At 43.9% G+C, this 22306-nt stretch overlaps 1 protein-coding gene across 1 annotated transcript in view; it reads left to right on the top strand.

Annotated features, from left to right (window-relative positions):
* FOXK2 (forkhead box K2) overlaps positions 1 to 22306 on the top strand; it is a 223177-nt gene that overhangs the window by 70329 nt on the left and 130542 nt on the right. Inside the window, exons 3-4 of the mRNA XM_069200363.1 lie at positions 18552 to 18699; positions 19650 to 19796. Coding sequence (XP_069056464.1) covers positions 18552 to 18699; positions 19650 to 19796 — 295 coding nt within the window. The remainder of the gene's footprint in view (positions 1 to 18551; positions 18700 to 19649; positions 19797 to 22306) is intronic.

The raw sequence follows: 22306 nt of genomic DNA, 5'->3' as shown, positions 1-22306 counted from the left end.
GAGTTGGAAGAAACAAATACCCCCACGGCAGTTCATTGACAGAAGGAAAAGGTTTGGGTTTAGTGGTTTGTAGTAATGTGCTTTATTTCATTTCTTCCCTGAGACCAGAGGCACAAGGCACCTACTTGGAATAAGACACTAACATTAGCAAAATATTGCAGCAGTAATTCTGAATATGAAATGTCAACACAGCATAAAACCAATCCATATTAGCTGTCTCTGGTCCTAATAATTACTCCTAAAGTTATTTTTTGCAATGTTTTATACTTTATTGGCATTTTTAGTTTACCTACACCTTTTATTTAATGGGGCAACTGATGTGATACATGAAACTAAGCAATTAGTAGAGGAAATGCCTAGCTGTTATACCAAGCTTTAATAAAAACCCTTATCCAAGTTCCTGTAAAATGGAATGTGTTGTATCCATTGTTACAAATTGGGTCTTCAGTTGGCAGCTGTATGCATCCTAAATAGGGACAACAACTCTAGTCAGGGTAAGTCACAACACAACCTACATTATCCTGTGCTCAACCTCCGGTAGCTTGGCACAGAGCTGACAGACTTAACTTAAAAGCCAATGTGTAAAGTATTTGTGCAATAACTCCTACAGTAAGACAGTGAAAATAACACAAAAAGTACTCCACACCAGTTTAGGAAAATAGATAATATTTATCTGAATAAAATAAGATCCTATGTGTACAAGTCAAGATATCCGTTTTTAAACACAAGAATTCAGTTGTATCTTTTTAACACGCAGTACCTGGGATGCATCAAAAATAGACACAGAGGGCCGCAGAGGCGGTGATGCGTTTGAAAATAAAGCGATGCGTGGATTTTTGTGGTGTGGCGGAGGCGATGCACCAATTCTTTCCTCCCGGGCAAGGTGATGCGTTGATTTCCAAGTGCGCAGCCTTGGTTCCTTACTGTGGTTCGGGGATATTTTGACGCCCAGGGATGATGCGTGGAAAATCCAAAATGCACTGGGAGAATGAGACAGATGCTGGGCTGATGCATTACGCAATGCGCTGCATTTTTAACCGCAAGACCGGCGCTGTCGAATTTTGGAGGCTTTGCGTTGATTTTGCGATGCAGTGAGTTTTCTCTCTGGTGAAACCTTTGATGTCCCTGAGACTTCTTCACAGGAGGCAAGCGCAGTCCAAGCCCTTGGAGATCACTTAGCGGGGAAGGCAGAGTTCTTCCAGCAGGGAGCAACAGGCAGCAGAGCAACAAGCAGGAGAGCAGTCCTTCCAAAGAAAAAGCAATCTTCACTCCTTTCAGGTAGCCTGGGTAATGATCTGGCTCTCACCAATATATTTTGGAACCTATTTTAGAAAAAGGGGAGGAAAATACACACCGGGTGGTGCTCCAGTACAATGGCCAGCTACCTTGCAACCCCAAATGAATACGATCTCCCAGAAAAATAGGGATTAGTAACCAGAAGATGCAGAGCGCTCAGAACACTTAATATTTCAACTACAAATCAATGTCCAGTGTCACAGCTGTAAAGCTTCTTGGTGCTTTTATTCCAGTTTCTTCTCGTAGCTATGATACATCTCAATATGAAAATCTTACCGTGCTCCAGAATCAAGGGATGCAACTTCAATGTATAATGCAGGCAATTGCTCAGGCTCCACTCCATCTTGCAGTCCATAATCTTATCAATGTTTCACAGAAAAAAAACAGCCTACATGTGTTTCCTCATGGCCATATGCAGCGACTTCTTCAGGACTGAGTATAGTCCACTTTATGGGTCCTAGGTTCAACGTTCCTTATAATCCCACAATATCCAATTTTCACGTATACTTTGTTGTGTCCAAGTAAAAAAAAAATATATATATATGTTATTTAAAGTGTCCTATCAAGTCTTCGTCTATGAAGACTGGCGAGTATTCAGTGAGAGATATCGGCGTTCCATAAAGAAGTCCAAATGATTCCTTTGGGCAGCACACCAGTCCTTCTGACAGAGTCCAATTTTAGGTCCAGAAGTGTCTGAATTTAGGGGGTAAGAGACCCAGTATACATATCCAAATGTGCCCCTGGAATGGTGGAGACTTCAAAGAGTTGTTTTGAAGTGCAACTGTCCCTTTTTCAACCCAGTCCTGTCTGCCAGGAGATCTCTGGGGTGTTACCATTCCTTTGTCTGGGGTCAGGCCAATAGCCTTTGAAGTATAAGTGAGAGCCTCTACACCCTTCCTGTCCAGGAAAACTGATCCGCATGTAGATGAATGCGGATGCAGCTGAGTGTCCTGTGTTTATGGCTGTCTGGGTGGAGCTGTCAACCAGCACAGACCATATGTGGATTGGAGACTGGCTGTAAGGCACAGAGAGCAAGAGCAGCATGCTTTCTAAAAGTGGCATTTCTAAAATAGTAACATTAAATCCATCCTCGCCATTAAGAAGGATTTCTAACTACCATTTCAATCACACCAAACATGACAATGCCACTCCTTGAAGATCAGAAAGTACCTCTTAAAAGTATAGAAGAGAATTTCCAGTGCTGGCCTGTGAGAGGAGCAGGCTTCACAGGTGTTTTTCACCACTAAGACATGTAAAACTTGCATGCACATGTCCTGCCTTTTAATTACATAGCACCTAGCCCTGTGGGCTACCTAGGGCCTACCTTAGGGATGACTTGCATGTAATGAAAGGGGAGATAAATGCTTGGCAAGTAGTTTTAAATGCCAAGTTGAAGTGACAGTAAACTGCATGCAGAAGGCCCTGCAGTGGCAAGGGGCTACTTATTTGGGTTGCACAATCAATGTTGCAGACCCACTATTAGCCTTTAATTTACAGGCCCTGGGCACATGTAGTGGACTTCACTAGTGAATTACTAGTAAAGCAAGTATGCCATTGGGTATGGGCCAATGTTACCATGTTTTAGAGAGAGAGTGCATGCACTTTAGCACTGGTTAGCAGCAGTAAAGTGGCAAGAGTCCTAGAGCCAACAAAAATGATCTGAAAAAGAGGAGGAAGGCAAAAAGATTGGGGTGACCCTTCAGAGAGGGGCATTTTCCAACATCCACTATGAAAAGTGGCAGTGTAAGCTAGATTTTTGTGAGGTTTGTTTGCAGATCAACGCAATTTTACAATCTATATGAACAAGGCAAGTGTTTTTTCTTTACAACTTTGGATCTGATTATGGCCTTCTACATCTTCAATGTATTACTTGCTAAATTATTCAGTTCAGAATTTTGGTATAGTTTTACCAACGTCCAAAGTTGCATCCGATCTGGGAAGCAGATAGTGGTTGACACTTTTTTCCCTGTTTAAATGGAAATATACTTTTGTGCTGAATGTTTAATTATCTGCAGGACTCCCTAATATAAAAGTTGATATGGAATTAAGGTGATAGCAGTCAAGATTGTACTAGCTTCTCGTAAACAGCTTTGGTGAAACTGCCAAATATTGTTCAGCATGGAATAGACATAGACAATGAAAATAAGCACTCTTTCATCTGAAAGCAGACTATACCAAACCATTTTATATCACTCGCACATCCTGTTGCCATAATTCCGAGAAGTTTCATGGAAGAAAGCTTTTCTTGCAATAGTTAGTTTCAGCAGATGTGTTTATGATGTGCACACTTTGCTCTGCCCACTCAACACCCACAGTATCTCTTGCGCTTTAGTTCTTATGTCCGTTTGCAATCAGAATTGAACAGGCTGATCTGGATTCTCAGCCCCAGTGATCCCTTACCCAGTTTAACATGGACTGGAGACGCACAGATTCTGAAAATGTTGTTTTTGACTATGCCCATTTCCAAAGGTGACACACAAGTTTTTTGTTTATAGTTTCTGGATGACAAACAGGCTTGGCACTAGTGTGCACTCTTTTACTCTGTCTCTAAGGGCACTGTGGAACAGGCTGAACTTGCAGCTTTCCATGTTTGGTTTCAGCAGGGTACTCTGTCTTTTGGCATAAGGAAGCAGGAAAGAACCAAATGTAGTAAGGGGAGTTTGTCTTCATATTTCTAGGCAGTCTGATTGGGAATTTGACTTCCACTGACAAGTAAGGGTTTGTCAGGCTATAGGCTGGTTTGTACTGGTCATGACAAAGGGAACACACAGGTACGTTATATGTCTAACACTAGTTTGAGCTCAGAGGTGACCTCAAAAGGGGTTGTCAGGCTATAAGCTGGTTTGTACTGGTCATGACAGAGGGAACACACAGGTGTGTAATATGTCTAACACTAGTTTGAGCTCAGAGGTGACCTCAAACCTATGTCTGCTAGTCTTGGCATTGTAATGACTTCTCAGTCTAAAACAATTAGGAATCTTTGTTCTATGACTATTGGTATGTCACAAAGGTGTCTTAAAGAGCTCCTTCCGCCTAGTGTGGTTGAGGTACTGAAGAGAGCTGATGCTGCAGCCCTATATTCCCGGCCTAACCGCAACTTGGGAGATAACTCAGGCCTCTCATCTACCAAACTGACTTTTAACGATCAGATACCTAAAGCTGAAGTATAAAAAGGGATATTGACTTCACCCAGGCTGCTGAAGCAGCCTTGATTCCTTTTCATTGAAGAGACCACACAGCTCCAAGTAAAAACGCTCAAAATCAAATCTCCTCTCCAGACTTTGTCTTCTATCGGTGGCAGCCATCATTTGACTTGACTCATCAAACATCCATATCTGACCTTAATTTAAGGCTACTTGATATGGCAATAGTCCTCTGTTACTCGCAGCTCTGCCATTTTTGCTGAAATGTTCTGTATGCTTAGCTAGCCCCCCACATGGTGATTTGGCTTATTGACACATTCAGATTTTACTACAGTGAAACCTGTGAATGTGTTAGCAGTGCCATCTAATTATGGTAGATACGCCTAGAACGATCTTATCTGTTTTTGATTTATATGAATCTTTTTGCAAACATAAAAGAAAGTTATTGACATTAATTCGGTAGGTGAACTGGAAACCAGCAATAATATTCATACTTTTATGGGTTAATCGGGTGTATAAACGAAGAGCTGCAACCCAAAAAAACGCATATAGTCATATCTTTGGGATATCCGAAACCATTGAAGTTGCTCTGTTGAGAGGAGGAAGGGAAAACATCAACATCAGGTGATGGTTCTGTTCTTACCAGAGTAACTGCAGCCACCTCCTATACCTGATTCCAATGCAGAATCTAGTTTTGCTGTTACCATAATAGAAACTTTCTTGGGACGTACAAGAAATACAACCTTGTGTCCATCTTCACCCCATTCTCCTACCCCCTTTTCCTCCTTTAGCAACATGACATTGGACATACGAGTGCCTCCTGCGATGGAATTCTGGCAGGCCTTGCAATTCATCAACTGGCTTTCAGGCACTCCACTAAGAGTGAGTAATCCTTTTCTTGTTCCTGAAAGCTTCTGTAGGTGGAGGCCCAAATCGGAAACAGAATCAGACCATGAGGATGTACATACTTTGTTGTTAAGAAAAATAAGTGGTTTGAAGGCTAATTTTGGATTTCTCAACAAAATTACTCATGAAAATACCATAAAGGGTGAGCTTTCTGAACATCTAATCTCTATTAGATGTTGCACTTTTACTATTCTCCAAAGACCTAAAGGATGTCTGTTTACATGCCGCCAAGACAGTGAGGGTACCCCTGGTTCATGATGAATGGATAGGATTCCCAGGTTGGGGTCTTTTATTTTATTGTGAAATCTACCACAGGAGTATTCAACAAACTAACTGAATCTATGGTAACAGATTTCTAAAACGCAAGTCATCTGCCATGTCTAGATTGGCTTATTAAAACATCCTTTCACATATACACATTGTACATCACACCAGGCTCCACACTGGCACCTCTTGGGGAGATTCTACATGCCACAGTAACTCTCATCCAAAGCCTGAAGAAATATGGTAACGCAACCCATAGCCTAGGGATACTCCATTGGCTCCCCTTGCTTCTTGCACCATTCCTGTTTATCTTACAGACAAGCTCACCATCTCTGGTGGTTCTCAGCACACCTGCATAGAGGACATCTTTGGACTGAGACAAAGATTTTAAAACAGAAAAAACAGCAGGCCTTTTCCATCTATGTATCCAGGATCTTGAAAAAAAACTGTCCATCAGGACTGCACCCACAGTGCTCCAATATAGGAACAAATTGAAGGCTCATCTTTAAAGAACAGTACATCGCAATGCATTTACTGTTGACAGCGGAGCTTCCTCACCTATCGCTTGATGCTTGCATTTAACCATGTACAGCGTTCTGCTGCCTTTGGACTAATTTTGTGCTATAGACATACCCTATGCTTACATACATATATACCTTTTAAGACCGGTCTGATTATTTTTCTAGGAGCAGACTTTAATTAAAAAAGCTTGCAAGAATGACACCTTCAATCAAGGTAATTCAAGCTCTGTTTAACATGACGTCGACAAACCTAAATTATTTGCCATCTGTGTAAATGCAGAATCCTTTAGTTGCTGTAATCCATTCAATCTTCTATTTCATGCTACAAACGAGGAATATATTGGGTCAGTGGGGCCTTTAATGCCTCAAAGTAACATGGCGCTCCTAGGCTCCATCTGGCAGTCAACCTTTGTGAGGAAATGAGGTGTATTATATGGTGTGATTGTGTGATCTCACCGTGTAATACACTTGCCAACCCATTTAGGACCAGTGGATTTAGTCTGTTAAACCTTTAGTTCAACCCTGGATGATTGTGGCTCTAAGCAGTCAGGCTTACGCAAAGGAAACATTGTAAAGCATTTAAACACCACCAAAACAATTAAAGAATTACATGTGACACAAGAAATCTGACACTAGTTTATAAAAATAGATTGTATTTTTTTGAAGAGGATCCTCTAGAGGGTTTCGAAATTTACAAGGTATAGTAAATCAACACTTTATTCAACAAGCATTGGCAAATAAAGCAAATTTGCCACTTCAAAACATTTGCTAGAGAAACTTGGGTGAGTATCAATGCAGTTACTCAAGAGTTGCTGTAGGTGACCACCTCCACCCCCACCCGGAGGCTTATCAAAGGGAACACAAGATCCGCAGACACACCTTTCCAGGAAAAGCCGTCTTTGATTCAGTTCCCGCATCAGTGGCTCCTTGCTATTGACTTCTGTGGAGTTGTCCTGATGCAAGGGATTAAAGATGTTGAATATGCTCAAAGATGCTGTGTGGTCAACAGGGTTCTTCCTGGGCTACTTCTCGGTCCATGGTATGGTGAAGTGATCCAGGTCACAGGGGTTGACATCCCTCAAAGTTCTCTTGAGCTTGGTTGATGTCCAGTCACCACTGGGATACCAGGTTCCCAATACAGCGGTTTCTGCATTTTTCACTCCTATTTTAGGAACTTGCCTTCCAGGCAGCTTAGTTCCAAGTCCTGCGTCAAATGCTTCTTGATGAATTTTAAGTCCATCAGAGAGTGAGAAGCTTAAGATGTGCAAAACCAAGTTAAGAAGTGAGGTCTGTCATGCTCCCATTCACCATTTTCAGGCTAATCCAAGTTGAAATCAAGAGGCAAGCCAAAAAATAAAACGGACATGCTAAAGGGACTTTGCACCTCCTCCCCATTCCTGCTGTGGGATGAGGTGCCCCAGTTGGCAGTCTGAAGGCACGGCTTTGGTTCGATGGTTTACTCTGATCAGATTCCGGTGCTGTAGGTGATGCATTCAGAGCTCTATGGGCCATTATCCCCTCTGCATCAAATCGCCACCTTCAAGGCAGCACTGAAAGATAGTCCCAGATCCCTCTGGTGCACCTTTGGGCCCTACTGATCCATCAAGGTCTCCCTTTGGGTTTCCTCTGGCAGGTGCTTCCCAGTTCCGTCCCATACCGCCTCAGCGCATTAACCTAAGCTGTGCCTTGATTCCTTAGCCACAGGCCACACTGGTTGTTCATTTTTAATGCTGCGTGGTTTCTGAGGTACTGGTACGAGATTAATCTCTGTCTCTGAATAACCTGTCTAGACTTTGGCTAGGGTATGCCCCATGTCGTGCTACACCCTGAACAAGGCTAAACCTCAATATGAGGGCTCTCCTCATATCCCCAGAAGAAGTATTTCAATAGTGGCTCTCTTTGGCTTGGACTCTGATGCTGTTTAAGTTCTTTATCATGTTCCCCACAATGAAGGTGAGTTAGAAGTGAGCCATTTACTTTCCCCTTATTACACTAAAGCTGACCTATATCTTGGCGTACAAAACTGCCAGTGGCCTAGATTCTTCATCTGAGGTGAAGCTGAATTGGTGGCCCCTCCAGTAGAGAGCCACAGAGGTGATAGATTTGCAGTTGTCTGTAGTAGAGACCAAGGCCAACCTTCTGAAAGAAATCTTCCAGCCCAGGCTCTCCGCTTCAGAGCCCTTATTGCCATTACACAAAGCCTTGAGTTGAGGCCTTATGGTGACTTGTTCCAATGGCGACATCTTCCTAGATTTGCTTAACCCAGTTTGTGCGCTGCCAGATTGTTAGACTGCATTCATCTTCCCCAGATGGTCCAGCTCTAAATAAATGCAACAACATGTTTCTGAGAACGTTAAAGCTCAGATCTCTGCAACCAAAGTCAAATCCTTTCCCAACTGCTACAAACTAAGATTTTGCATTGGCGACTGCAAGAAATCTAATACTTGTTACAGATGTGCTAGGGAAGGAGGCTTAAATATAGGTACACTAAGCAGAAAGAGGGGAACATGCCACGAGTGGGAGCTAAAACGGTCAATAATCAGCAGGGCATGAAAAAGATGGAGTTAGGAGACCTAGATCTATTTTTCACAGAAGAAAACGCAAAATGGGAACACTTACCGAGATAATCTCAGCTGCTGTCACAGGACAGTGCACTGTTGATTAGATTATATGGGATATTTGCTGGGGTGATATCACCCCTACCAACTGTCCTGGAAATTTTAAGATCATCTTGGTTTGAATAGAACCCAGATGAGAACTCAAAATGATGTTCACAATCAATACATTTATCTCGACAGTTGACCAAACCATCGGCCCGCACCGATCCGTTGACAAAGAGCAGAACCTACCCAGATACTCCCAGTTTGCATTAAGTGGTCCAGATATTAAAATCCTAGAGTTCACCACTTAGAATTGCCACATGACAGCTTGAGGGTTGTTGTGGAGACAAGAAGACCGTTCACAAGCTCTTGCGCTGCAAAATGTCTAACACTTACCAGCTGGTGGTCAAAGTTTCACTTGCAATAGAGTGTGATTAGAAATCCACCTGAGGGGGGGCAGGTTTTGTGATTTACACTACAAGGTCTGGTCTACCATTAACCCCCTAGCTACCCACATATGGCCTTTTTATGGGCGCATAGGCCTCCCCCACGTAATTGTGACATGCTTCATCGGCATGTCTTTCCTGGGAGTTAAGATAGTACTAAACTGACGCCCTCAACCTTGGTCTAAGAAAAGAGCACCTTTTCCTGGGGAAGTGAGTTTAAAATAAAAAAAAAATATCTTAGTAGGGTAGGGAACAAGTTTAAATTAAAACTGTCTGTGTGCATATCTGGGATATATCCTTTATTATGGATTGAATGGGGCAGGATTAAAATCTAGTTGCCTCCAAATTGTGGAGCAACCACAGGTGAGTGTTCTGGGTCATAGTGAGATCGAAACTTCCACACTGATCCTTATGCCAAACATGTTTTGACACCTGGCGGTTGTAGGAAGCTGGCCTGGTGTGTGGTGGACACCCAGGGTGATTGTTCGTTACACCAGGTCCAGACAACCCCTATTAGTTAGACAAAAGTGTCTTGGAAGCCAGGGCTCTCTAGTGGTAGCTGCGGTGAGGAGCCAAGACTTACCTAGGAGGAGTGTAAAGCACTTGCAATACCACAGTAGTCACACAGTAACTTAGCTCACATGAAAGGAATCACAGTGTTGCAAAAATTAGGAATTGGCATAGAAAAACAAAAAGCATTATAAGAAATAGCAGAAAATAACTAGGGCCTGCCAAACCATATACTAAAAAAATGGATTGCGAAGAGAGGTCCCCCACCCAAGGATGAGGAATAGTTAGGAGGGAGCTGGGAGAACTGGGGACCCTCCGAAGGTGAGTACCTAGATGACCCCCAGCGACCAGTAGAACAGAGGTAATTTACCTGGTCTTCCCATAGACTAACAAGGGGACTTAAGAAGGAACTTTACAAGAACAGGACCAATCCAGTGGAACCCAAGGGTGGATTCTTGAAGAAGACGACCTGCAATAGAGTGGACATTGCAGTCCATGCAGGAGAGTCCAGGTGGAGCAGGAGCACCCATCTGTGGATGAAGACCTGGGTCGATGATGGAAGATGGTCAGCTGTGAGGCCCAGGAGCGGCAGAGGAGTCCCTGAGGTCGTGCATAAGATGTCCCATGCCAGTCACCAGGTTGCAGTCAGGTCACTGGTCAGGAGGACCACCAACAAGACCTGGCAAATGCAAATCTGGACAGAAGTGGATTTGCAGAGCGGAAGAGGACCAGCATGGTCAAGGGGACTCGACCCTTAGAGGGGAGTCCATCCTGACCCTCAGCAGTCAGAAGAGCCATCAGAAGTAGTTGTAACCCACACCAGCAACCCAATGCCATCAGGCTCAGTAAGTTGCAGTGAGGCCCAGGCAGCAAGCCTGGAGAGGAGTTCCACATCGCTGGAGCAGCAGGGGAGAGACTGTCCTTGCAAGGACTTGGAACTTGAAGATCCCTCAGAGCAGGAGTCAGCAAGCCGTGGTTGCTGCAAAAGTTGCTGTGCACAAGGATTCTGTCCTGCAAGGAGAGGCAAGGACTCAGTCTCTCAAGTTGGACAGAAGGCAGAGAGGACCACACAGTTGCAGTGGACTGCAGATACCAGCAGCTGGACGTTGTTTCCTTAGGTGCCTGCGGATGCAGGGGAGTGACTCCATTACTCCAAGGGAAATTCCTTCTTCTTTCTTTGGTGTAGCTCTAGTCTTGCCGACCCCAGATGATGCACAGCCGTGAAAAATGTTGCAATTGCTGGAAGGAGCCGGGGAAACAATGTTGCAAGGTGAAGTAGTCTTGGGAGTTGCAGGCTTGTTTGGTTCCTTTGAAGTCCAGCAGCGGTTCCGGTGGCTAGGAGCAGAAGAGGTCGATGCAGAGGAGTCCTGGTGGAGTCTTGCATGGCAAATCTGGGGACCCATCCGCAAGGGAGTCCCTAAATATCCCTAATAGGGAGCTTGGTCACTGTGCAGGGTGACCACTTATCAGAGGGTGTCAAAGATATGTTATCTGTCCTGACCGACCTGATGTTCCCAGTGGCCTCTGCACATCTTGTTTCCAAGATGGCAGAATCAAGTGTCCACCTGGAGGAGCTCTGGACACCTCCCCTCGAAAGGTGATGGACAAGGGGAGTGGTCACTCCCGTTTCCTTTGTTTGGTGTTGCACCAGAGCAGGGACTGGGGGTCCCTGGACTGGTGCAAACTGGATTATGCAAAGAGGGCTCCAAAAGTGCCCTTCAAAGTAAGCTGGTGACGTGGGGAGGCTACCTCTCCCCAGCCTTGTAACACCTATTTCCAAGGGATAGGGTGTTGCATCCCCTCTCTCACAGGAAATCCTTTTTTCTGCCTTACCCTGCTTGAGCTGGTCAAGCAGCAGGAGGGCAGAAACCGGTCTGAGGGGCTGCAGCAGTGTGGGCTGTTCGCAAAACCCTGGCATTAGTATTGGGGTATGATTCTGACATGTTTGATTCCGAACATGCCTGGGTTTGGATTTGCCATTATGGAGCTGGACCACAGGTCACCTGTGTCCAGTATACGGGGAAAATGGCTTCCCTGCACTTACGAAGTCCAGTACATTTTAACTGGGGTTCATTGGGCAACCTGCCCTTTAGGCTGAATGGGCCCAACATAGGGGTGACCAGTAGTGAAAGGGTGCATGCACCTTTTCACGCAGGCTCCAATGGGCAGGCCAGCAGACACAGTTTGCATGGGCTCCTATGGGTGTCATAATACGTGCTGCAGCCCATGGGGGACCCCTGGTGTACCAATGCCCTGGGTATCCAAGTACCACATATTAAGGACTTACAGCAGTACACCAGTATGCCAGTTGTGGGGTATAAAGGGTACGAAAGCAACCAAATTTAGAGGAGAGAGCACAATCATTGGGGTCCTGGTTAGCAGGATCCCAGTGAAACAGGCTAAGCACGCTGTTAACAGGCAAAACATGGGGTAACCATGCCAAAAAGAGTGACTTTCCTACAGTTGGAAACTCCAACCTGGAGTTCTAACCTCCTCCAGGACTAGGGTCTTGGACCTTCATGAGGGCTTAGTTGTCAACGGGGTCCCTACTGTCAGTCGGCATGTAAAACCGTACATGAAGTAGGTAAGACGAGTCTCACCTTGTCCTCTTCTCGTCGCTCTGCAACAAAGAGAGAGTCTTACCTTCAGCATGTATGGTTTTACATGTGGCCTGCCAGTACGGACCCCTTTGACAGTTAAGCCCTCATGGAAGGCCCCAAGACCTCCACAGTTTGGAGGCAACTAGATTTGAATCCTGCCCCATGCAATCTATAATAAAGGAGATATCCTGGGTATGCACAGAGGCAATTTTAATTGAGACTGGTTCCCTACACTCTCAGTAGACATTTTATGTTGAACTCCATTCCCCAGGAAAAGGTGCTCTTTTCTTGGGCCAGTGTTGAGACTGTCGGGTTAGTACTATCTGAACATGACTAACGGATAAAGCATGCCATAATTACGTGGTTGAGCCCTAACCGCCCATAAAAAGAGTTAGTGTGGGTAGCTAGAGTTAATGATGGACTAGACCTTATAGTGTAAATCGCAATACCTACCCCTCATTAAGTGAATTAAGTTTAGTGTGTGACTACGCGAGTGGTGGGCTGCGATTATCCCCCTACCTCTATATTTTGTGTAATTGACTACAAGCTACCTAATATATTTATTAGATTAAGTTAGCTGTTTATCCCTTGGAGTACATCTTTCAGCTATTGCTGCACAAACCGAGGGAAGAAATCAAACAGATATTCACAATTCCCATTATTAAAGGATTTCTGCATGTTTCTTATACCTGTCATCTTCTGTTCCAGCACCAAAATGTACTTTAAGTTGTGACATGGCTCATGAAAGCACTCTTTGAACCTATGCATAAAATACATGTAAAATTCCTAATATTAAAAGGAGGTTTTTGAATGACGAAAACATCACTAAGAAGATAGAGTAAGCAGCTGACGTAATCTCTTCAGCAACAATATACATAAAGGTAAAGTTGCGATGCAGACACCCTACGTTTGTTACTAAGGTGGTTTCACCATTTAGTGTTAAACTGCAGTTGCCTGCGTTCTTTCTTTTACAGAATTCAACTGAGTAGAAAGTGTTGTACTTGTTATAGAAGACCTATCAGTTTTTATTTAAAAAAAAAAATAGAAAGAAAACTAAAAGCATAAATTTTTGCTTATCGTAGCACATTAAGGACTAGGTTCGGGAGTAACTAGGGGAGCCATAACTAGGTGGATGCTACAAACAATTCAGAGGTGTAGCTCTTTCAAGAAGAAAATTCTAAGGGTAAAGCCAAGAACACATTCCACAGTGAAAAGGGAGCATCATTGACAGAGGAAATAATTCCTATAGCCATCCAGATGCATGTTTGCAAAACATTTTTGTTTAGATATCCATTCACAGTAGAAAGCTATAGTAGGACAGTTTTAAAACATTTGTTTGCCCATGGTTATCCTGTGCAGAGTGAATCTAGAATAGGTTTTCTGTGAAAATAATTGAAATTAGTTTGATGGCATGTGTGGCTGTAGATACACATGCTCTGCATACCTCTGCCATCTAGTGTTGAGTCCAGAAGGTTGCTTGTTTTTCTTCGAAAAGTGTTTTGAGTCACTAGGTATATTGACTCCTGCTCTTTGCTGATAATGCCCATGGGCATCGACTTTGTCTTCTTCGGCTCTCTGGTCCGGCTGTGTTTTCACCGAGCTCTGGTTCAAGGCCATCTTTTGGACTCTTCCCTTCACGATACCTCACCTACCATCGGTAGTGTCTGGGACAAGAAGAATCACCTGTCAAATCGTGTGCCGACAGAGGCCTTTCGCGCTGCTATTTCTCGGTTCCACCTCAAAGAGAATGAACTAATAGAAAGGACCCCCTTCCATTTTTGCCTTAAGTACCACACAAAGTTCCTGTGGACCGACCAGCATCAGGTCTGAACCTGTTTGTCCCCGGACCGTAAAGAGAATTGTGAGGCTTGCAAGTCTCTACGGGATCAGAGAGCCCATCGTCCTGAGATGTAGGAACACAAGATTGAAGACACCCCAGACATCTTCAGGGCAATAAGATGTCGAGCCGAAGCCAGAGAGAGCAGGAGATACAAGAGGCCTCGGCAGCAGAGGAAGAGTGCTTTTCAGTTCACAACTCTGAGTTGTATGTGGACACGGTTCTTGGGATGTACAATCCCTCCCCCCCCCACACAACCCAATAAACAGTAAGTACTAGCTCCCCTGCTCAGCCCATAAAATGCCTCTCACTGAAGCAAAACCTATCGGGCCACTACTGCCATCGGGCCATGGTCCGCACAGAAACTCTCATTTAACACCCCTCCATCAAGCTCCGTTCAACAAATCAAGCCTAAACAGTTCAAAAACCATATAATCTGTTCCTCCACACCATCAAGGGACAGGAATATACTCACTGTACTTTCTGAGCCCCAAAAAAGGACAGGTCGCTAAGGCCTGTTTTAGATCTCAGACGTTTAAATTATTACATCCTGTCAGAGCGTTTTCACATGGTAGGTAACACTTCAGGATGTGATCCCACTCCTTCAGCAAGGCGATTTCCTCTCTGCACTAGACTTGAAGGACGCCTACTTCCACATCCCTATACACCCAGCACATCATAAATAACTCCGATTTGTGAGAGCAGGCAACCACTACCAGTTCAAAATACTCCCTTTGAGGATGGCGACTGCACCACAGGTATTCACAAACTGTCTTGCAGTGGTAGCAGCTCATTTGCGCAGACCGAATATTCACATTTTCCCATATCTGGACGACTAACTTATCCAAGGCCAGTACTCTTAACCTTAACCTTCACTACATTCAAGCCACTGTAGATTTGCTTCACCAACTGGGTTTCACTTTCTACTTCGAGAAATATTACCTGCAACCTCTTCAGAGCCAACCTTTTTGGGGCTGTTCTCAATACAGAGCTTGGTTTAGCTTATCAAAACGCAGCAAGGATGCAAAATTTTCAACCACAACTTTAATGCTTTCACCCCAATCATCATGTCACAGTCAAATGTCATAAAACCCTTAGGGATGATGGCCTCTTGCATTACCATATTGCTAAATTCCTGTCTCCACGTACTACTGTTGCAGGAATGTCTAGCACATCAGTGGTCTCAGTCACAGGGTCGCTGGGAAGGTCTAGTGTTAGTAAACCGCTGTACCCATTGCTCTCTGCAGTGTTGGAACAAAAAAAACCTGTTTAAAGGGGCAGCCTTTCCAAGACCCTGTTCCTCAGCTCATTCTGACAATGGACGTCTCTCAAACAGGGTGCGGTTTTCACCTTCACAATCTCTCAGTCCAAGGTCTCGGGGATTCCAAACATCACAGTACGCACAACAGTTACATAAGTCTTGCTTTTCAACTAGTGCTGAAAGCATTCATAGTTCATCTCATCAGCAAAGTTGTCCTGATCAGCACAGAAAAATGACAGCCACTTATGTGCAGAAACTGGGAGGAGGGCACTCTTTCCATCTGTCTCGCATATCCCGAACGATCTAGCATTGGGTTATTCACCACAGCATTCACCTGTTAGCATCTCCCAGAGTCACACAACAACTTTGCCGACCTCCTTAGCATGATGCAACAAGAAGTCCACGAGTGGGAACTCCACCCATAAGTCATACTTCACTACTTCTAAAAGTGGGGGTGATCAGACATAGACCTATTTGTAACAAAAGAAAATGAAAAATGTCCATGCTTTGCCTCCAGATTCCTGCACTCTCAGTCCAAAGGCAATGCTCCGTGGATGTCTTGGCCAGGGATATTTGCCTATGCTTCTCTGTCTCTCCCTCTGTTTCTGGCTCAAACTCGGACAAACCTATCTCATGTTGATCCTGGTGACCCCCACGTGTGCCCAGCAACTGTGGTTCACCACTCTTCTCACTTAGAACCATGATCTAATAAGACACCCAAATCCCAAGGAATTACATTTTGGTAGTATGGGTCCTGAGGTCATAGAGTTGGGATAACTGAAACTGCTTCAAGAATGCATGGATGTTCTTAAGGAATCCACCACTAGAGCATATTATGAAGCAAAATGGAAACGTTTTGTCTGCTACTGCCTATCCAAACAATGGGACCCTTTCATTGTGTCAGTACAAGGTATTGTTCTGTACCTTCTTCATTTTCAAAAAGCAAATTTCGCATACAGTTATGTCTAGCAGCCGTAGCAGCTTCTCTTCAAAACAGACAGCATTCTTCCTTTATCAGGATTCCAGTAATTGATTCCGCCAAGAATACCTCCTGTGGCTTTTTTGGAATCTTAATATTGTACTCACTAGCCTCGGGGTCCACAATTTGAACCTCTACGTTCATGCCCCTTTCAATTTCCATTGTGGAAGATGGTATTGTAGTTGCTATCACTTCACTTAGGCATGTAAGTGAGCTCCAGGCTTTATCCCTGCAAGAAACCTTTTTCCAAATACACAAGGATAAAGTTGTTCTGCGTACCAACCCAAAATTCTTACCAAAGCTGGTATCAGTTTCACCTAAAACAATCCATTGAATTGCCAGTCTTCTTTCCACAACCAGATTATTTTGTTGAAAGAGCTCTCCACGCTTTAGATAAGAGAGTACTTATGTACTACATTGGTGGAACTAAAACCTTTAGGAAAACTAAACAGCATGTTGTTGCCTTCTCACCATCACACAAAGGTAACCCTATATCAAAATCGGCCGTAGCTAGATCGGCCGTTAAATGTATCCAGACCTGCTATGCTAAAGCCAAAAGACCAATACCTATTCCTCCTAGAGCACACTCCACTTTAAAAAAAAAAAAAAAAAAAAAAAAAGGAGCAACTATGGCCTTTTTAGGTAACATTTCCATAGCTGACACATATAAGGCAACTACATGGTCCACACTACACACCTTCTCTAAGCCTTATTATGTGGATGTCTTAGCATGCCAGCAAGCAAATGTAGGACAGGCAATGCTATGTACACATTACCAGACCACTGCAACACCCACAGTTTAGCCACTGCTTTTGGGAGGCAGTGCTTTACAGTCTACGTAGAGAATGTGTATTGATAGCCACACGTGACCTCAAACGACAAATGTTACCCAGTAAGCATCTGTTTGTGGCATGTAGTGCTGTAGATTCACATGTGCTCACCTGCCTCCCTGTACACCTCTGGCTGTTGCAGTCTTTTCACAGCACTCCTACATTCAATTGTATGGTCATCTTTCTTTTCTCTTACACTACACTACACTTTCATCTGCCTGTAGGAAAACAATCTAACAGTGCCCTTGTGCTTCACCAGAAAAAGAGGAGTCACTACACCACGTCACTTGAAACACTTTTCGAAGAAAAAGAACTTGCAGGTGGCAGAGCACGTGAATCTACAGCACTACATGCCGCAAACAGATGCTTACTGGGTAAGTACATTTTCCTTAGAAGATTTGCAATTTAAACTTTTTAGATTCACATGTGACCCTCTCACCTCCCTGGTGAAGGAATAACAAAAAATAATTTGCAACTCTGCATTTACAAAAATAATCTAAAATGGAAGTCCTATTTTGGGTCAATTTCAAAGTGAGTCTTACAGAGTCCACCTTTGATTGATGTCTTAAACTGTATTTAAAGATGCACTTCCTGATAAAACCACTAGATGAAAGAATAATTAATGCACAGCAATTTTGAATCTCAAAACGGAACAAAACTATTAAAGGTGTGTACATAATATCTTCGCCAGAGTTAGTATCATTTAGAAATACATATGCTATTCCTTTGCCTCCCCAGTTAGTTGTTTCTATCGGATTGGCATGTGCTTTGCATGTTTGTGAGAAGTGTTTGAAATGTAAAAATGAGAATACTGAGGCGCACAACTGAGTGCAGAACATAGCCAAATTGCTCGCTTTTGCTTAAAGATCTAACTTTCCATATTTTTCACCGGAGGATTCCTGGCTTACAATTATAGAAAAAATGTAATTGTTTATGAGCCAGTACTACATCCACCGAGAGAGAAAGGGGGAGGCTTTTTTAAGGGTACTGCACCAGCCTCTAAAACCATCTACACCAAAGAAGATGCGCTACCCACTCTGTCGAGTACTTGAGCCTGTCTCAAGTGGTCTTCGACTAATTTGTACACTGGTCTACTTGTGTTTACTCAGCTATCTCCATTCCGGACAATTGTTGAAGAGCCACCTTTACATGTAGGTTACTTCTTTATCACAAAATCATGGTGTGTGCAGTAATGTAGCCAAATGTTTTATCTTGTTCTTCACAATATATTTTTTCTGTTTGCATTTTAATGTAAGCACCTCGTGAATATAGTCCTTTCTGAAAAGCCTCTTAAAATTTTACTGGATGATAATTTAGTGATATATGAATAAAGCATTACAAATGTATCTTCTCTGCAGCGCTGCAAACTCCTGCCCATCTAGCCCTCGTGGTGCAGGCTCTTCAGGTTACAAAATGGGTCGTGTAATCTCATCTGACCTAAATTTAATAGCTGACAATGTACAGTCAGAAAATGACAAGGAAGCTTCTGGTGGCGATAGTCCGAAGGTAAATGTTAATTTTTTTCACACTCCGTCTCATAGTAGGTCATGAAAGTTTAACATTGTGTGGTCAATGTAAATTATTTACTGTGGCGCAGTTCTGAAGGATTGGTCCATAAGTAGAACACACTAAGGTAAATACCAAATAATCCAACAAACGAACTGCACTCACGCTTGCCTCTATCGTTGGATGTAGATCCTAGTAACTCGTTGCGTTTCACCGGCTGAAGTGGTGCTTATTCGCTGGACTTTGTGCTTGTCTTTGTTCATCTGACCTGCTGCAAGAAATATAATTGTCATTTATTACATCAATTGCATATTGTCATTCTTCTTAAAGCTGTGGTTAGGCAGACATGTAGAGCACTAGTTTACAGCTGATTGATAAAATGAATCCTTAGCTGGTACAGTAAGAATTGTGCAGTATATTGTTGAATACATTTAGTTCTTGTAATACTATATTTCTAAGTGACGTGAAACTAGAGCTAAGAACGATTGTGATGCGTCAAGCTTTAAGTCAGTTGGGAAATAAATTGTTGATTTTGGTAATGTCCGCTGCAGTTAGCAACCTGTATTCTTTTTGTTGCATACTTTTGTGTGATTATTGTGTGCTCTTACTTAGAAATGGTACTTAAATAAAAAGTATAATTAACTTTTTGAGAGCTCTAAATAACAATCAACATTGCCGGTTTTTATTGTGCAGAAGGAACATTTCCTACATTAAGATGTTTCCTGTACCCTGGTTGGTTTGCATGTCATTCATGCTTTTAATGCAGCATTCCAACAATAGTTCACTCCTCAATGCTTTCATAATTTCCATTAACTTCGCACACGTTTTAACGCTTGATTTTGCTTGAACTAGTTATAAAAGTCAAAGATGTTTAGCTGTACATTATTTTGGTGTTAACTTTTTATATTTGTTAAATGGTTTGCCTCTTTTTTTTTTTTTGTTTTGTTCAGGATGATTCAAAGCCTCCATATTCCTATGCACAATTAATTGTACAAGCAATTACAATGGCACCCGATAAGCAGCTTACCTTAAATGGAATCTATACGCACATAACTAAAAACTATCCATACTACAGAACGGCAGACAAAGGCTGGCAGGTAAACAGAGTATTTAATTATCTAATCAATTGTTCCTTTGATATAGAGGAAGTTTCCTACTTCAGAACTGCATTTTCATCGACATTACTCATCTTGCTACAATGAATAACGCTCACTCAAAGGAACAATGCCACCATATAGTGGGTAGTCGCAGCTTGATCTCTGGTTACTTTGTTGAATTAATTCAAACGTGTTACACACACCAGCTCTTGCGTAAACACTGTGTACCTCATTCCTAGTCCTTTTAATGAGAAGCTGGGCTGTCTGTGGCCACCTCCCAGTAGTCCTACTGCTGGAGGAGGTCACACCTCTTCACTAATTCATAGCAGTCTTGGGTGACAACTGTTGCAGACAGGAAAGGCTACCAAAGATTTGGTAAAAAAAATGTGGTGACTTTCTGATGTCACCTTCCTATTAAGTTACCTTAAATCAGATCTTAGCAATGAGTTGAGTTTATTGTGATGATTAGTTTGATAATTTAGTGTAATATTGTAGGAAGTTGGCTCGGTCTATACTATCTCAAAGTGAGAGATAGTGTAAACAGAGTCCAAGGGTTCCTCTTAGAGGTTGATAGTGGCAACATTAGATAATACTAATGCTCTATTTTGTGGTAGTGTGGTCGAGCAGTAGGCTTTTCAGAGGGTAGTGTTAGGCATTTGTTGTACACACAGGCAATAAATGAGGAACACACACTCAAAGACTTAACTCCAGGTCAATAGTTTTTATATAGAAAAATATATTTTCTTAATTTATTTTAGAACCACAAGATTCAAGATTTGAGGTAAGTACATAAAATGCAAGAGGTCAAACGAGGGTCCAAAACACACAGGTGCCTATGAAGAAAAGGGGTGCTCAGGTTCCAGTCTGCTAGCAGGTACGCTACCTGCGTCCTCGGGGAACAGACCAGGGGAGTTTTGTAGAGCACTGGGGGCGGGGGTGAGGGGGGGGAAGGAAAGAGAAACACACAAGCCCACTAAACACATCCTCAGTGGCACAGGGGCGGCCGGGTGCAGTAGGCAAAGTATGCGTTGAGTTTGCTATTGAAGGCAATGGAGGGACCCAGGGGTCACTTAGGCGATTCAGGCAGGGCACAGGGGGGCTTCTCGGGCCAACCACTGACTGGGCTAGGATCAGGGCCGCCTGCTGGTCACTCCTGCACTGGTAGGTGGTTCCTCCTGGTCTTTAGGGCTGCGAGTGCAGTGCTTGGTCCAGGCGTTGCTTCCTTTGTTACCAGGCAGTCGTGGTCAGGGGGAGCCCCCTGGATCCTCTCTGCAGGCGTTACTGTGGGGATACAGGGGTGTCGACTCAGGGTACCCACGTGGTCGTAGTCGCTTTGGAGTCCTCTCTGCGGTGTTGATTCTCATGAACTCGAGCTGGGGGCGTCGGGTGCAGAGTGTGAAGTCTCACTCTTCCGGCGGGCAGAGAGAGTTCTTTAAAAGTTGTTTCTTTGTTGCAGGTTTTGAACAGTGCCGCTGGTCTCAGGAGTTTCTTGGTCCTTCAGGTTCGGATGCGTCGCTGTGCAGGTTCTTTGAATTTGGAGACAGGCCAGTAGGGCTGTGGCGAAGTCAGTTGTCCTCTGTCATCTCTGCGGGACTTTCAGGTCAGCAGTCCTTCTTGTTGCAGGAATCTGATTTCCTGGGTTCAGGGTCGCCCCTAAATAATACATTTAGGGGTGTGTTTAGGTCTGGGGGGCAGTAGCCAATGGCTGTCTTTGAGGGTGGCTACACCCTCTTTGTGCCTCCTCCCTGAGGGGAGGGGAGGCACACCCCTATTCCTATTGGGTGAATCGTCCAAACTCAAGATGGAGAATTTCTAAAGGCAGGGGTCACCTGAGCTCACGGCACCTTAGGGGCTGTCATGACTGGTGGGTGACTCCTCCTTGTTTTCCTCATTATCTCCTTCAGCCTTGCCGCCAAAATTGGGGGCTGTGGCCGGAGGGGCAGGCATCTCTACTAGCTGGGATGCCCTGGCATGATCCTTTGACGCTCACCACCAGGTGTTAGTTCCTGCAGGGGGAGGTGAGAAGCACCTCCACCCAGTACAGGCTTTGTTCCTGGCCACAGAGTGACAAAGGCACTCACCCCATGTGGCCAGAAACTAGTCTGGTTGTGGCAGGCTGGCAGAAACTGGTCAGCCTAGCGCTAGGAGTCAGACTGGTATTCAAGGGACATCTCTAAGATGCCCTCTGGGTGTATTTTACAATAAATCCCACACTGGCATCAGTGTGCATTTATTGTGCTGAGAAGTTTGATACCAAACTTCCCAGGTTTCAGTGTAGCCATTATGGAACTGTGGAGTTGGTAATTGACAAACTCCAAGACCACATACTCTTTATGGCTACCCTGCACTTACAGTGTCTAAGGTTTTGCTTAGACACTGTAGGGGCTTAGTGCTCATGCACTTATGCCCTCACCTGTGGTATAGTGCACCCTGCCTTAGGGCTGTGAGGCCTGCTAGAGGGGTGACTTACCTATGCCACAGGCAGTGTGAGGTTGGCATGGCACTCTGAG

Source organism: Pleurodeles waltl, chromosome 7 (genome assembly GCF_031143425.1).
Source record: "Pleurodeles waltl isolate 20211129_DDA chromosome 7, aPleWal1.hap1.20221129, whole genome shotgun sequence".
NCBI classification, from domain to species: domain Eukaryota; kingdom Metazoa; phylum Chordata; class Amphibia; order Caudata; family Salamandridae; genus Pleurodeles; species Pleurodeles waltl.
The sequence above is the reverse complement of the archived record's forward strand: the minus strand, read 5'-3'. Positions and strand labels throughout refer to the sequence as shown.